This window comes from Pestalotiopsis fici (assembly GCF_000516985.1).
Source record: "Pestalotiopsis fici W106-1 unplaced genomic scaffold PFICI_Scf_12, whole genome shotgun sequence".
In the NCBI taxonomy this organism is placed as follows: domain Eukaryota; kingdom Fungi; phylum Ascomycota; class Sordariomycetes; order Amphisphaeriales; family Sporocadaceae; genus Pestalotiopsis; species Pestalotiopsis fici.
The window spans coordinates 29362-44740 of record NW_006917102.1 but is presented as its reverse complement, the minus strand read 5'-3'; the positions used below and the strand labels follow the sequence as shown (position 1 = coordinate 44740).

At 49.9% G+C, this 15379-nt stretch overlaps 6 protein-coding genes across 6 annotated transcripts; 4 read left to right on the top strand and 2 right to left on the bottom strand.

The window, feature by feature from the left end:
• Positions 1-39: 39 nt before the first annotated feature.
• PFICI_13760 (uncharacterized protein) lies at positions 40-1938 on the bottom strand (the record flags this gene model as incomplete). Its single annotated transcript, XM_007842341.1, has 2 exons — positions 40-1592; positions 1641-1938. The coding sequence occupies 2 exons, from the start codon at positions 1936-1938 to the stop codon at positions 40-42; spliced, it is 1851 nt and encodes a 616-aa protein (XP_007840532.1).
• A 959-nt stretch (positions 1939-2897) lies between these two features.
• PFICI_13759 (uncharacterized protein) lies at positions 2898-4142 on the top strand (the record flags this gene model as incomplete). The annotated part of the gene is made up of 1 exon (XM_007842340.1): positions 2898-4142. One exon carries the CDS (start codon positions 2898-2900, stop codon positions 4140-4142), a length of 1245 nt encoding a protein of 414 aa, XP_007840531.1.
• Positions 4143-5211: 1069 nt separating this feature from the next.
• Positions 5212-7155, top strand: PFICI_13758 (uncharacterized protein; the record flags this gene model as incomplete). The annotated part of the gene is made up of 1 exon (XM_007842339.1): positions 5212-7155. One exon carries the CDS (start codon positions 5212-5214, stop codon positions 7153-7155), a length of 1944 nt encoding a protein of 647 aa, XP_007840530.1.
• A 1129-nt stretch (positions 7156-8284) lies between these two features.
• PFICI_13757 (uncharacterized protein) lies at positions 8285-10158 on the top strand (the record flags this gene model as incomplete). Its single annotated transcript, XM_007842338.1, has 6 exons — positions 8285-8360; positions 8419-8658; positions 8712-8743; positions 8795-8912; positions 8963-9162; positions 9211-10158. 6 exons carry the CDS (start codon positions 8285-8287, stop codon positions 10156-10158), a joined length of 1614 nt encoding a protein of 537 aa, XP_007840529.1.
• A 634-nt stretch (positions 10159-10792) lies between these two features.
• Positions 10793-12106, top strand: PFICI_13756 (uncharacterized protein; the record flags this gene model as incomplete). The annotated part of the gene is made up of 3 exons (XM_007842337.1): positions 10793-10876; positions 10932-11220; positions 11271-12106. 3 exons carry the CDS (start codon positions 10793-10795, stop codon positions 12104-12106), a joined length of 1209 nt encoding a protein of 402 aa, XP_007840528.1.
• A 246-nt stretch (positions 12107-12352) lies between these two features.
• PFICI_13755 (uncharacterized protein) lies at positions 12353-14280 on the bottom strand (the record flags this gene model as incomplete). Its single annotated transcript, XM_007842336.1, has 3 exons — positions 12353-13387; positions 13437-13950; positions 14003-14280. The coding sequence occupies 3 exons, from the start codon at positions 14278-14280 to the stop codon at positions 12353-12355; spliced, it is 1827 nt and encodes a 608-aa protein (XP_007840527.1).
• Between the last annotated feature and the right edge of the window lie 1099 nt (positions 14281-15379).

The following is a 15379-nucleotide window of genomic DNA, read 5'->3' as shown; positions in this document are numbered from 1 at the left end:
ATGTTGGGTATTTGACTTTAACTCTTCTTCCTGTTAAATCTAGATCAAATCAAATATTGTCCATTCTCCATCTACACCAAAGTCCGGGTCAAAGTTCTTTGCAGTTCTAGTCAAGAAATCATGTTTCAACAATCCCAGTCTCTTGTATGTCACGATCCGGTCTGATTGAAGAGTTTCTGATTGAGATTTTTCCAAAATGAGGGCCTGGAAACTTTCTGTACTCAGACATATCATTGCAAGCAGAAACCTGCCTGCATCGCGCTCCAGGCAGCGTAGAAAGTCGGCTTTCTCCCATCCATCAAGACGCATATCCCGAGGATCAAGCCGTGGTAGCATAAGAGCCAATGGTTTGAGAATAGATTTCAATCGCAACCTCGCTGGTCCATTGTTGTTGGGAAACGTGCCCTCCAGCTGTGCAGTATTTCTGGCAGACCCCCTGTGTGCATCAAAATCTATGCGACCATGCGAAGCCCAGGACCAAGAAGGGAATTGCTGGTCTCCATATGAGTTACCCCTCGTATCATCCAGCCCAGAACTGGACCAAGCAAGGCTCAATGGCAATGATTCTTCCCAAAGACCTACCATGTATCTCGGTTTCGGCTCGTAAGCCTCTTCGAGAGTCTTGACAAGAGAAGATACTGCGACAAGTCGGTCGGAATGATAGGTCAATTGCGCCGTCGTGTAATATTCGATAAAAGAAGTCCAAACCTGCGTAAGCTGTTCCTCACGAGGTCGGGCGAGCCATGATTGGATCTTGTACATCATACTACTGTCGTCCGCTCCCTCTTGAGAATCTTCATCGTGGCCCTCGGGATCCCACTCGGGTGCCTGCTGACAAGAACACTCCCAGGACACGAAGCGATGCCCAAAGTGAACCATTCTTGACGAAAATAGTCGCTCCTGAACTACCCAGCCGCGTCGTTGAAGCTTTGAATGGGTTATCTCGGCAGTGTAGTAAGGTTTGGGTAGATGAACAAGGTATCTGTGCGCTCTGCTCGTTGTGTCTTCAATCAAGATGTAGGGATCCGAGATCGAGTACGTAGTCTGTGGTCTGGGTCCGAGGAAACCCTCGTGGCAAGTCAATGCACTCACTGCCGACAAGGTCACCAGGGCGTTTCTGTAATATGACCCAATATTTTCAGCTTCGCTTCTCCAATCGCCATCATTTCCTTGATGGGCTTGGACGATGCAGAGGGCATCAATCCAGACATAGCGAACGCCCATTTCCCGGGTCACGATGATGGCATCCTGCATCGTCTTTGGCATGATGTTCCATGGAATTCCTTGTTTGAATGATGTAAGAGTGCTCTCTGTGGTTCGGCATGAGTGTGACTTGACGCCCCACTGATAACTGAGGGCAGTGTAGATTCCTCGTTCCTCCTGCTGCGTAATGTGTATCTTTGGATCAGGCCAACCACCTTGAGGATCCCGGCTGCCAACATCAATGACCCGGGTTGGCAATTGAACTTTTCCACCATATGGTGTTGCATTCGGCTCGTTTCCAGGCGTATGGCACATGGTATGAGTCTCTAGACAGCGGATCACCCAAGATTGAATCATGGAGACCAGGTCGGCAAAGTTGGGAACTAGGCCTGTGATGGCTCAGTGATTGTGAAAGTTTCTTCCCCAGGGATGCTTACTGAAAGTGCTAATCTGCTCACTCGGGGGGTCATACAAGACCTCAATTTCAGCGCTCCCCCGGCCATTGCAAATGACAGCCAAGTTCCCCAGACGCGCACCATCTTTCCAAACTCTAGCGCTCAAACTGATTTGCGCATTTCCTGCCGGTGGATCTGGAGTCTCGTAGACGCTGAACTCGTACACAAGGGCTTGCCTGAGAAGACGACAAAAGTTGCATCCTTGTTCTGCTGACAAGCAGAGCGCAGAATACCTTGAATGAGGGATTTCTGTTCGTGGTTCAGTTATGGCGCGACGCATTGTATCACTGCAATTTGTGCAGGGCTCTGGCTCAAGCTGTTTGAAAACAAGCATTTCAAAGAAGATGACTTGCGAATATAATATACTGGCCTGTTCATTTGCTACTATTTGATTCTCGGCGATTGAAAGAACCTTCTTGCTCAACAGCGCCGCTGGAGGGGAATCCCAGCTGCTGACTGCAACACGATTCTTTCTCCACCTAAAGCGAATCCTTCCATCGTCAACAAGAAAAGAATGTGCTGCACACGGGGCCACAAGTTGTAGTGCGGTGGAAATCAGGCCCACAATCATATCCAAACATGATTATTCTCGTTGGTAGATGAAGGATCGTTAAGTTTTGCTGAACGATGAACGTGGAATTACCTGCTATACTATTGTTAACTTGGTTAAAGTTGGCGAAATCCCTAGGCTCGGCGCTTCGGCACAGAAAACGACGCCGAAGTTCGTGACAGCACTGCCCGGCACAAGCATACTTTTCTGCAAAAAGACGTGCTAGCAAGACGCCGGTGACTCATATGGCCTGTAATTGATTTGTCTTCAATTGCCAGTCTGAAAATCTTCAATCGAAGGGCTTACCTCATCAATGAGGTCGTGGGTTCCGGATGCGCGGCAAGGGACTTGCTTGGAATAAAGCACCATACTGACTTTCGGCTTGGTGGCTAGCCTCTGGTACCGAGCGTCTCCCAGCGCCATCTTAGGAGCTCTAGCGCCCCGTGCGGACGCTACAGGCTCGCTCCGGAGCGACTCATGTTGGTAAAAAGGTCCAACTTTCAAGCACCCCACAGCAGTTTATGGAGTCCATTGTGGTGAAAACTGCGGCGATATAAATAATGTATATCTGCTCTGGACTCTGCCATGCAATAAGATGTAGTCAAAATCCCAATGTATTTGCTCCTTGAGCTCATGTACAACTGCAAGAAACTCTTTATTATCAACTTCGTTACAATCAACCTACCCGAATGTCTCAGTTACCCGTCTTAATCATTGGTTGCGGCATAGCTGGCCCCATCCTCGCCTTGCTTTTGAAAGCAAAAGGATACCATGCAATCGTATTTGAGAAAGTTCGGCAACTTGGAGATGCCGGTGCTTCCTTGATGCTCATGCCCAATGGTATGAAGGTCTTGGATTTGGTGGGATTGGCCAATGATATCTACGCCTCATCAATTCCCCTGGAGGCTTATGAGGACTTTACTGCAGCTGGCGAACCACTGGGATCTTCAGGATTGCCTGCCAGATTCCTGGCAAAGTATGGACAGCGGGCAGTGGGAGTCAAGAGAACGTGGTTGAACCTCACCCTGAAGAACCGAATGACGTCGGCCGGCATAGAATTGAGAGAGGGTTGGGAGCTTGTCAGCATTGAGGAGGACACCCACGCCGTCACTGCATCTTTCACAAATGGTCAAAAGGTCCAAGGACTCTTTATTGTCGGCTGTGACGGGATCAAGGCGGCTTCAAGGCTATCCTTACTGAAGCAAATGAGTGTTGAACAGCCGTCACCAACTTTCACTGGACTGACACAAACTTCTGGTATTTCACCAGCTCCGAGCACTCCTGCTAGGCCGTCATTGAGGAATTGGTTTGGTGAAGGCGTTCACTTCATTTCTTATCCCGTGTCTCGCGATCGAATCTCTTGGGCAGTCACGCTGCCTCAGACTCGGGTAAGCCCAGAATCATGGCGATTGTACAAAGATCAAGACATGCAAGAACTCCAGGATGAGCTGTCGAAAGTGCTGCAAGGATTCGAACCAAGTATTGTTGAGCTGGTGCAGTCAGCAGAGAGACTCTTGAAGTTTGGTTTGTTCGATAGAAGAACACTGGACGCGGACGAATGGTACAGTGAACGAGTCGTCCTGGCCGGAGATGCCGCACATCCCACGAGTCCGCATCTTGGACAAGGTGCTAATCAGGCGTTGGAAGATTGCTATCATTTGAGCCAAGCCTTGCCAGATTGCACCGGTATGAATGCGGCCACAACGAATATCGACTTGCCGTCTGTATTCAAGCAATATGCCCTCAAACGCCAGCCACGAACAGCAGCGCTGGTCAAAGGTGCCAGAGCTGCAGGAGAGAAGCGGGTGGTCACAACAGGATTGAAAGACTGTGAGAGTCGAAATCACAAAGTAAAGGAAGAATGGTTGGACACTGTCGCCATTGAGGCCAAATTTGATGGCCTATGCAGAGAACCATTCAACACAGTTGCTTGACAACGGAACTCACGGAGAGCCAAGAGAAAGGACATGACCTCGGCTTCATGGTATCAGCAATGATTGCGTCATCAAAGAAGAGATGTGCGCTGTCGTACGTACTACGCGATGCCGACTTCTAATGTCACATGGGGAATCCAATATGAAATTTCCTATACAATAATGATATACGGTAATCCCCTTTTTTGTGCAGCGACAAGATCCATGGCCTGTCAATTATATTGGGCCCGCAATTCGCCCCCTCCATAGTCAAAGCAACAACCTTAGTCAGAAGCTTTATTGCTGCTATTGAAATGCCGAATAGGGCCTCTAGGGCCTCGAGGGCCCTGTATGCTCAACGGTTAAGTTGCCGCATGTGCCCGCACCCACCATGGCGTCGTCGCGATCTCCACTAGATACTGCTACTTGCATCTTGGCACTTGCAGCCAACGACCGTTGCATTGGCCAATTACTGTAGTACGGTAGGGTTGCCTTCAGGCGTATTATTGAAGTCCTGGCGGCACCTTGCCCCGGGTTTCGTTGTGGAACTAAACATCAATGCACTGGCTTGTCGACCAGGTATAGAGGTGCCCCGCCATGCCAAAAGCGTGCACAATCTCCGTCGGCGCCAGGCACAAAGCTGGAGTTCGGCCCACCTGACGACTCGGATGTGGGTAGCATCCCGAATATCAACTCGGCAGCTGGGAAAGGTCGACTGCAATACTCATGATGATCTTCGTTCGGCACATAAGGTCCTTCAGGAGATGGCCTCGCTTCCAACTGAGCGATGTCACGCTGCCAGCATGGATCTAGACCCTGTCGCCGCATGGCATACCATTACGCGAAGCGATAGGCACCCCCGGACTGGCCAAATGCAACACGAACACACGAGACCCTCACCAACATGATCATGGAATCATGCAAAGCACCGTATGGAAGCCCGGCAATGCGGTGCTATTGATTCGAGTCGGGAAAGCACACTGCAGATCGCTCAGCATGTTATATAAGGGATCCTTTTGCGCCACGCCAGCTCTTGCGAGGGAAGGATGCACATCGCACTCCGGCAACAGACCATTGACATTCCTTCGCCATGCGTGCGCATACTTTGTTGGGCCTCTTCTTGGCCTCGCTTTCCTCCTTTGCTCAAGGTGAAGACCTTACCGGCTACGAATATGTCGTCGTCGGCTCCGGAGCTGGTGGAGGTCCCGTAGCTGCACGACTGGCTTTGGCCGGCCACAAGACACTTCTCATTGAAGCCGGCGACGATCAAGGAGCCAACGTCAACTACACCGTGCCGGCTTACAACGCCAAGGTGTCCGAGGACGAAAAGGTTTCTTGGAACTTTTTTGTCCGCCATTACGCCGACGATGAGCAGCAGGCACGAGACTGGAAGACCAGCTACGATACCCCAGATGGTGATATCTACACTGGACTTGACCCTCCCGAGGGCTCCGTCATGAAGGGCACCTTGTACCCCCGAACCGGTACCCTCGGAGGCTGCACGGCACACAATGCCCTCATTGCCGTGTACCCCCACCAGTCGGATTTCGAATATATTGCCAACCTGACTGGCGACGACTCATGGTCGCCTACCAACATGCGCACCTATTTTGAGAAGCTCGAAAAGAACCAGTACCTGCTCCCTGGTATCGAGGGCCATGGATACGACGGATGGCTCGAGACAGAGACTCCGCCCCTGAGCATCGTCCTCGGCGATACCCAGCTCCTGTCCATGCTTACTGGCGGCGCTTGGGCCTTGGGCAACTTGACTGGCGGCTTGATCGATCTTGCTACGCTCATTGCCGGTGATGCAAACGCCGACACCTTGAGCCGTGACCAAGACCCGTCATACTACCAAATTCCTCTGAGCACCAATGACGCACACCGAACAGGTGCTCGCGAGTTTGTGGTGACTGTCCGCGATGCCGTCAACGATGACGGCTCCAAGAAGTATCCTCTGGACGTCAGACTAAACTGCCACGTCACCAAGGTCGTTTTTGACAACAGCACCTCGCCGCCCACTGCAACTGGAGTCGAGTTCTTGGACGGTGCGCATCTGTACAGTGCCAGCCCTCTGAGCGGCGGTGTCGGTACTCCAGGTTCTGCTACCGCGTCGCGGGAAGTCATCATCTCTGGCGGTGTCTACAATTCGCCCCAGCTCTTGAAGCTCTCTGGTGTTGGTCCCCGAGAGGAGCTCGAGTCCTTCAACATTTCCGTCATCAAGGACCTTCCTGGTGTCGGTACAAACCTGCAAGACCACTACGAGATCTCCGTCAATGCCAAGGTACCTACCAACTGGACCGCTTTCGAGGGTTGCACTTTCAGCTTTGATGGAGAGTATGACGAGTGTTTGGATCGCTGGAACACTTCCATCCTTGGCGACCGCGGTACCTATTCTTCAGCTGGTTTGGCTGCTACCATGCTGTACAAGAGTACTGTCACTGAAGATGATAGCTTCGATGTCTTTGTCTTTGGAGGCCCCGTCAACTTCCGAGGCTACTTCCCCAACTACAGCTACAACGCCACCAAGTTGCACGACTGGTTCTCGTGGGCCATTCTCAAGGCCCACCCGCGCAACAGAGCCGGTAGCGTCACCCTCAGGAGCTCTGATCCTCTGGATATGCCCGAGATTGTCTTCAACTATTTCCAGGATGGAGCCGATGAGGACTTGCAGGCTATATACGAGGCGATTGAGCTCGCACGAGATGCCTATGACCGCCAACTTGTGCCGACCATTGAGTCGCTGCCTGGCAATGAGACGGACACGGAAGAAGCCGTGAAGCAGTACATTCGGGATGGTACATGGGGCCACCATGCTTCGTCCACCTGTCCCATTGGTACGGATGATGATGAGTATGCGGTTTTGGATTCGGACTTCCGCGTCCGCGGAGTCAGTGGCCTGCGCGTCGTAGACGCTTCAGTATACCCACGCATTCCAGGCACGTTTACAGCAGTTTCCACATACATGGTTGGCGAGAAAGCCGCAGATGTCATTTTGGCAGGACTGACCAACACCACTGATACTTCTTCGTAAATATTTTCTTTTTTCCTCCGTAACATGACCAGATAGGAAATATAGCGGGTAAATTGCAAGATAAAGATGCGTCACACTGCAAACATGATTACTTGACACGTATTCCGATCGCGAAGTTGGTTAGAGCTGGCGATTTTAGGCCTAATGTACTTGCCCATGTACTAAAACATGGTGCCTCAATGTTCTTGTGAGACATGATTGAGCACTGCTTGGTTTCCGCCAGTAAACTCTGCCAAGATCTGGACAATAATTCCAAGAAAATACAAGATGGAGCCAAACTAGTCGATCCATTGCAAGGGCTAATTAGTTGTCAAGTAGCTGAACCATTGTCAAGCGTAATCATGCCCGTTGGAAGCCAGCTTGGTCCTTGACCAGTATTTGTCGAGAAGTCTCCTGACATCATCAGCTAGCATTTGCCGCACAGAATGATAATTCAGACCCGAGCAGGCTGTTGAATATTCGTCATGCCAAAGTGTTCTGCACCACCGTGCTTTGTTTATACATGTAGAATCTACATATGCAAATGCACCCTCCCCAATGTATGCCACATCTCTCCAGGTCTTAGTCCCATTGATTACATTTTACAATGCCCATATTCAAGCTTGCCCAGCGGGGTTGTAGTCTTAGCAGCTGCAGAAAAGTGCCCGGCCAAAACCAGATGGATTCCAAGACTTTGATGATGTAGTCAATCTACAATTGACTTTACTAGTCTTGACTGGCTTGAAATCGTGATTCCGTTGAAAAAAGTCCATGCTTCACTCTCGATAATTGATCCAGGGCGTTCAGCTGTTGTTGCAGAATGACGAGATGCTGAACCAAAGCAAACTCTAATGAAGTGTATTTTCGCAGAGCCATGCAGGTAACTGGGTTTTATGGTTCTTGACATCACGTAGGGAGAACGTCACTAATAAGAAGGGCCACTAATCTCAAAAAGCCACAATCGCGTACGACATGATGCATGGCTGGTCGCGTTAGCTGAACTCAACGTAACGGTCACTTTTATTCAAATAAAGACTACGAACATGGCGAGCTCTCGTACAATTTACTTACCTCGTATATACCTTAGTCGTTCAAGGTACTGAGAGAATTCGATAACTTACACGTCAATCTGTTGAAGCAAGCCGGCATCATGAATGAGGCAGGATACGTGGACATGCCCGTCCAATCCGAGGGTATTCAGCATTCGGGGCAGCCTATTGCCAATGGTTCGTCTATCAACCTGTATCAGTATTGCAATTATTGACAGAGCATTCATCACAAAAGTTCCCACCATGGTGCAAGCATCACTGCGTCAGCCTTTAGACCCCCGGCTCGATAATACTCTGCATCACAACATGGGTGTGCAAGGCCAGGGCAACATTTATTCAACTGCTGGCTCCCATATGGGTCAGATGGGTCAGATAGGTCAGGGTTATGATGCAGGCTACTTGCGCAACGACTACGCTTCGCGCCACGAGTACATGGATCATGGAGAGCATGCTGGCCCTTTGAAGAAGGCAATTGGTAGGGAAAATGCAAAAATTTCCAAAGAAACTGCGCTGACACATGCGCTGAAGCTCACACGGATAGTCTTTACAAGTACCTCGATGTGAGTTTTCCGGCCGTTATACTAGAGCTCACTAACTTGTGTTTGATTTAGTGGGAGAACCCTCTGCGTACCGTCGGATCCTATGTTACTGCTGCAAGCTTGTTGCTTGGGTTGCATTACTTTCCTCTTACTTCGTTGCTTTTGAAGGCTGTTGCAACCGTCTTGGGAGGTGTGCATTCCTAAGAACCCTCATGTGCGCAAGTGCTGACTTGAGTCTAGTCATGTCGGTTGCAGCTTTTGCTGGTCAGTCCTTCAACAGCAATGCCAACACCAAAACTCGACATGACCGCCGTAACTACACAAAAGTTCCAGAGGCTACATTGAACGCGACTCTGAGAGATGTTCACGACTTTGTTCAGTATGCTGTTGTCGAAGCTCAGAGAATCCTCTTTGGCGAAGACTTGTCCAAGACACTTGCCGTAGGTTTCGATGCAATAGCAACGTCATGATCATACTGATATCCTTAGGCATTTGCCGGTACCACTGCTCTGTACTGGTTCATCAAAGTGCTGTCCCCATTCGGTCTGACTTTTCTGGGTCTAACATCTGTTTACATTGGCACGCTTATTGCCTCTCCACGTGGACGTGCAGCCACTCGGGCAGCAGGTAGACGTGCCAGCGATGTAACCAGCGCAGCCGCACAGAGAGGCAAGGCTTTTGCAAGAAGTGGCAAAAAACAGGCTGTCGACATGTCAAACCAAGCTCAGGAGACCGCTTCGGATGCGCAGAAGAATATCTCCGACACGGTCAGCAGTACCACAAAGAATGTATCCGACACAGTGAGCAGCAGTGCAAAGAATGTATCCGACACAGTTGGTAGCGGTACAAAAAGCACCACCACCAATCTTGCTCAAAAACTGGGCATTTCTGGCAACGATTCTCAAGATGCTGGTCTTGAGTCTACCAAACGCACATCTGATTCTGCATCTACTGGCATATCGAGTGGTGTGTCCTCCCATAGGACAGTGGACACCGAGCCGCGCCATACCAAAGGAAACAAGTCTGGGAGCCGCAATACCGGAACGTCCAAGTCTGTACTCTCTGGCGATATGACTAGCAACTACACGACCAGTACAATGCTTGGAGAGGGCGACAAGAGTTTCGATACTGCCGGTGCTGCGTCACATGGCACACAAAACGTGCCCCGTTCTACTGTTGCCATGGATCACGCAGCAACGAGCAATTTTCCAGGTTATGGAAATGTTGACCCTTATATCGGAAGTTCAACTAATGCCACAACTGCAACGGACAACTCATTGAACCAGGGTACGGGCAGCACGAATCCGTTCATACACAATGCCGGCTTGGGAGCCACAGGTGGTAACGCTGGTGATGCCATGTCCGACAAGAAAGCCGGTGACGCTCGAACGGCAAAACTTGCTAAAGGTGTTTCTGTAGGTAAGACGGATATTTGACTGTACGCCGGAACACGCACATTTGCTAGCCAGGTTCCTATATGCCAGGTTTGCGGGGGTTGAATATGTCTTGCGCTTGACGATTTTATGAATGTTGCCATGCAACTACCGATCGTTTTGAATCATGCAATTGGCAGAGGATAATCAAGATTAATTTATCTGGAATCTAGTTAATCAAACAGCTATGAATTGTAAAATATTCCTAAAAAACAGTCGCGCATTGCGATTAACATTGGTGCCTTGTGAAGCTAAGCCTGTGTGTATGCTGAACAATTTGTATGACCCAAACCTGGGCAAAGCACCCAGTTTCGAGAAGGTGCTAGGTCAATTTGATGTACGTACTTGAGAAACTCTACAAGGGGTTCGTCAGCACAGCTAGCATGATTCATGCTCGAACTGCCGATAGTTTTTCGAGCCCCTAGGTGAAGTGAACGCATGCATTTATACATTGCCCCGCGTTGACCTCGGATCGGCGGGAGCACGATTGCGGGGATGAACATGATCATGGGGTCAGCTCTCGCCAGATCTTGAATAGGTCCCATCGACTGGAGTGGATTTTAGAAAGCGATCGCGGGCATACGAAAAAGCCAGAAGTAAAGAACCTTCTTTCAGCGGAGATAACGAAATCGCCATCATGAGAGCATTGCGATACTATGGAAAAGGAGATATCCGACTCGAACAGGTCGAGGAGCCTAGAGTTCGTCCAGGCTGGGTCAAGGTAGGTATCAACTCGCCATATCTCTGCAATCAAGTCTCATAATCATTATAAATAGGTCAAGCCAGCGTTTGTTGGCATCTGCGGGACAGATTTACATGAATATCTTGGAGGAAATAATTTGATACCCAAGCCTGGTCACCCTCATCCCATCACTCAAGAAACCTCCCCGGTGACTCTGGGCCATGAATTTAGTGGATTTGTGGAGGAAACAGGTGATGGAATCACAGACTTGCATCAGGGCGAGAGAGTCTGTGTACAGCCGACGATATACTGCAATGATTGTGATTCCTGCAAAAGAAACATGCACAACGCCTGCACCAGGAATGGGTTCATCGGACTCAGCGGTGAGCCATGAAACAACTGTCAGATGTTTGTATTACTGATAACCGTATAGGCTGGGGCGGTGGTCTTGCTGATTACATTGCCGTCCCAAGATCGGCAGTCTGGAAACTCCCCGAAAATGTGTCTCTTGAATTTGGAGGCAAGTTTTATTCATCATCAAAGTGGTGCCTATGGCTGCTAACGAACCCAGCCCTCGTCGAACCACTAGCAGTCGGATTCCACGCCGTCAGCATTGCTCCAGTTATACATCCAATTCCAGCTGGTACAGCGCTTCTTGTCCTGGGTGGTGGGCCAATTGGACTTTCAGTGATTCAAGCCATCCTCGCTCAAGCAGACTCATCAGATGACCCTCCACTGATTGTCGTGTCGGAGCCATCCAAAGCCCGGCAGAATTTTGCACGTGAATTTGGAGCCCAGCACGTTGTCGATCCGCTAAGGCAAGATCTTGTTACAGAGGTTCAGAAGCTGACAGGCGGACGTGGATGCGATGTGGTCCTCGACGCGGCGGGCGTCCAGTCGGGATTGGACGAGGCAATGCAATGTCTGCGGGCGGGAGGTACCGTTGTCAACATAGCAGTCTGGGAGAAGCGAGCGACGTTGGAAATGAACCAGCTGACGTTTAGGGAGAGGGCTTACATTGGATGCGCAACCTATAACAATCAGGACTTTGGCCATGTTCTGCAAGCCATGGCAAGTGGCAGGATCCGCCCGGGTGCGATGATTACACGAATGATTGACATTGAAGACATTGAGGACAAAGGATTCCGAGCATTGATCGAGGAAAAGGACACACAGGTAAAGATTATGGTCGATATGGGAAGAATTAGGCGCAAAGATAGCGCCGTTGTTGTTTCTGGCGAGGGTGGGGGGCGTGAGGTTGTCGTGTAATGATCAAACCTCTGTTTTGTCAAGGCGAATCTAGCATATCTACTCGACAAAATTCGACGTATATGGGAGACTCTGCCTGTTGAAATTGTGTGCGGCATTCCAACGACCAAAGGCACAACGCTGATTGCATCATTTCATTGTCACATGATGAAATTCTAGCGAATCATGGGCGTGACAAGTGCTTGGATATCTAATGTGGAACAGCAATAGTAATTACTTGTATCTAGGTATATAACAACCGTATTCCTAAATGACTGTACCCTTGTTTTGCTTCCTGTCCACATTGTAATTCTTCCAAATGGCAATGGCAGGGATAGCAAGAATAAGAACACAGGTGGCGGAGATGGAGTTGAGCTTTTGACTCTCGCCCCAGGCATAGTTGATGGCGTCGCGAGTCTCGGAGCCGACTGGATATGTCAGCTGAGTAAGGTACCCGCCAGTGTAAATGTCAGTCCAGTTGCCTTGAGTTTCAGCAGGCAGAGCACTGAGCAATGCAGCAGGGAATGTGTTGCTGTAAATAGCTGCAGTGACGGCGGAACCAATCGCACCACCAAGACCAGAAGACAAGCCCAGGATGGCCAGCATCATGGGTACACCATCACGGTCAGCAGCAGCCATGACAGCCATGTCCTCGCCAATGACCAGAGTGCCACCAGCGATGGCGATGAAAATTTGACACATGACAATGTAGCCAATGTTTGCGTCCTCGCCACGGAAGCGAATCATGAGACCAGCACCGAGGAACATGAGTGGTAACCCAAAGAACAAGCAGGCATACTTGAAGTGCTTGGTCCAGCGAATATAGAAACCAAAGACAACTCCCCAGAAGCAAGATCCAATATTGTAGATCTGCGTCATGTACCCAGTGTTGGAAATGTTGAGATCGTAGACAACCATGATGAAGTAGTAAAAGTAAGTGTCCCAACTGTAGAAGCTGTAGTAGAGGATGGCAGACAGGCAACAAGCGCCCAGAACCGTGCGCTTCTTGAACAGCTCCCACCGGATAAAGTGAGTCCTGGTACCATACTTTTCCCAAGCAGCAAAGACGAAAAAGAGGCAAAAGCCAATGACAACCATGGCGATAAAGGTTGCCGACTTGTATCCAGCACGACCATAACTGCTCAGGCTAAAAGGCAGCAGGAACAAGACAAAGGCGCCAATGAGGAGAAATGCCCCGAGTATATCAAACTCGTGAAAGTAGTGCTGAATTGACTGCCAGGTAGTGCGGCCACTGGGAGTCCTCGTAAACAGGCCTTGCTTTGCAGCCTTGATTTGGAAGAACTGGGCAAGTTAGTTTGTGAGTTGACAGTGTGTTGTTTGGGAGACGTACCTTGAATATAATAGCCAGAGGGGTGAAAGCAAAAAACATGATTGCAGCAAATGAGCCAATCGTGACTCTCCAGGTAGTCATGGTGAGGAAAGACTGGGCAGCAAGTGGTCCAGTGAATGCAGTGCAAATGAATGGCGTGCTGACAAAAGCAAAGGCAAAGGCACGATTCCGCAGTCCAGAGGTATCGGCCACAAAGACGTCCATGATGAAGTAGATGGCATCATAGCCAATCCAGTACAGGACATAACCGGCAGCGAATCCATTGGCATCCTTGCAAGCAGCAATAACAACAATGCCGAGCAGGTAGACTGCCTCAAACACCAGGAAACCCTCGGCGCGACCCCACAAGTTGAGCATCTTTGCAATTGGCAGCTTCAGCACGCTACCAATAATGGCAGACAAGATGTAGGCAGTGGTGATTTCTGGGGCGGTGGAGAAGTCCGAGTACGCCAAATACATGACGTTGCTCAGGATGGACTGCTGGAGAGCGAGCATAAAGAAACATATCCATATCCTAGAGACTGTGAGTGATGGAGGGAGATGTTTTGATTCTCTGACCGACTTACCAGCCATAGGTCGCCAACACGGCATTGCGCGACCACACAAGAGCGGCGGCTTCGGCTTTTCTTTGACCAATTTGCGCGTCCGCCGTCACGGAATCAGGATGCTCGCTAATTTCCTGTTCATTTCTCTCTTCCAGGCTGATGCTGTCCGAGTTGTCATTGGATGGCGCGACATTGGACGTTCCTGTCTTTTCGTCGGCCTCTGGCACTCCAGACGTCGCAATGTCGTGCGCGACGCGACCGTCTTTGCGGCCTCGGATCATGTCTAGGACAGCAGGCATCCTGGGCAATGATTAATGGTCACGGCAAGGAAAAAGATACAGAACGATACTTGATAGAGAACAGCAGTAGCAACAAGGGGACTATGCCCGTATTATATCTCGACTTGGCGGATGGGAATAACTCAAGAGCACGGCGGTTCCCTCCAAGCGGAGCTGTGCAACCTCTAGACTATTTCCCGCGGCTTCGGCGCTCTCCACTGATTAGATCCACCGCATGGCAGCAAGGTCAGAGCCCCACTTTACCACAAGAAGGCAAGTCAAGGTGCCAAGAGGATCTGATAAATGAACGGGCAGACCCTGTAGGCCGTTTCTCTTGCATCTGGTTGGTTGATTGTGCGAGGTTCTAGGACAAGACGGACCGTAAATCTCTGCCCACTATGAATGGCCTGATCAAGAAAAAAAAATCTGTTTCGCCTCGAACCGGAAGTCTAAAGGTGCACCATGACGGCCCGGCGCGAACATACTGGCCACTAGAATTTACTGCGCAAGCTGCGCTCGGCTGTCGGTAACGTTGCAAGCCTCGAAGCTGTCAGTACGTTACACAATACACACATCATATGCTCAGACAATGGCATCCATGTTGCCACTTACTTGCCATGGTATCAAAGTCTGATCATTACGATCAGTTGGCGCCAAAACCAGGTCTTGCAACAGCCCTACCATCTGTGCGTTTGTCAGGGTCCACCAGGTGCAATTTCATGAGAAGAATAGAAACCTTGTTAGGCTTGTCAACGGGAGTGGACAAACTCTGGTGAAGCTTATCAGATCCGGAAGTACCACCGGATTTTAGTGCACGTTGACCGACCCTGCAGCGCTGAACCCACCAAAATCCTGCATAGGCTGGACGCTGGGCCGTTTGTTAGTGTACCGAGGCACTGGGAATATTGCGGACTCTGTACTGAAGAGAAGGTTATGTCCTGTGCTGAGTTTATTCGGACTGAACTGCATTGAAGCAATCTATGCAACTTGGGTTATTTTTTTTTTTTTTTTTTTTTTTTTTTTCATATGCCTACCAAGGTCTTTCGGTGTAAATCTCAGCACATATCACCAGAACGAGTCCTTCATCCAAGCCCCTCTTTCAAGAGGTCGACTATCCATC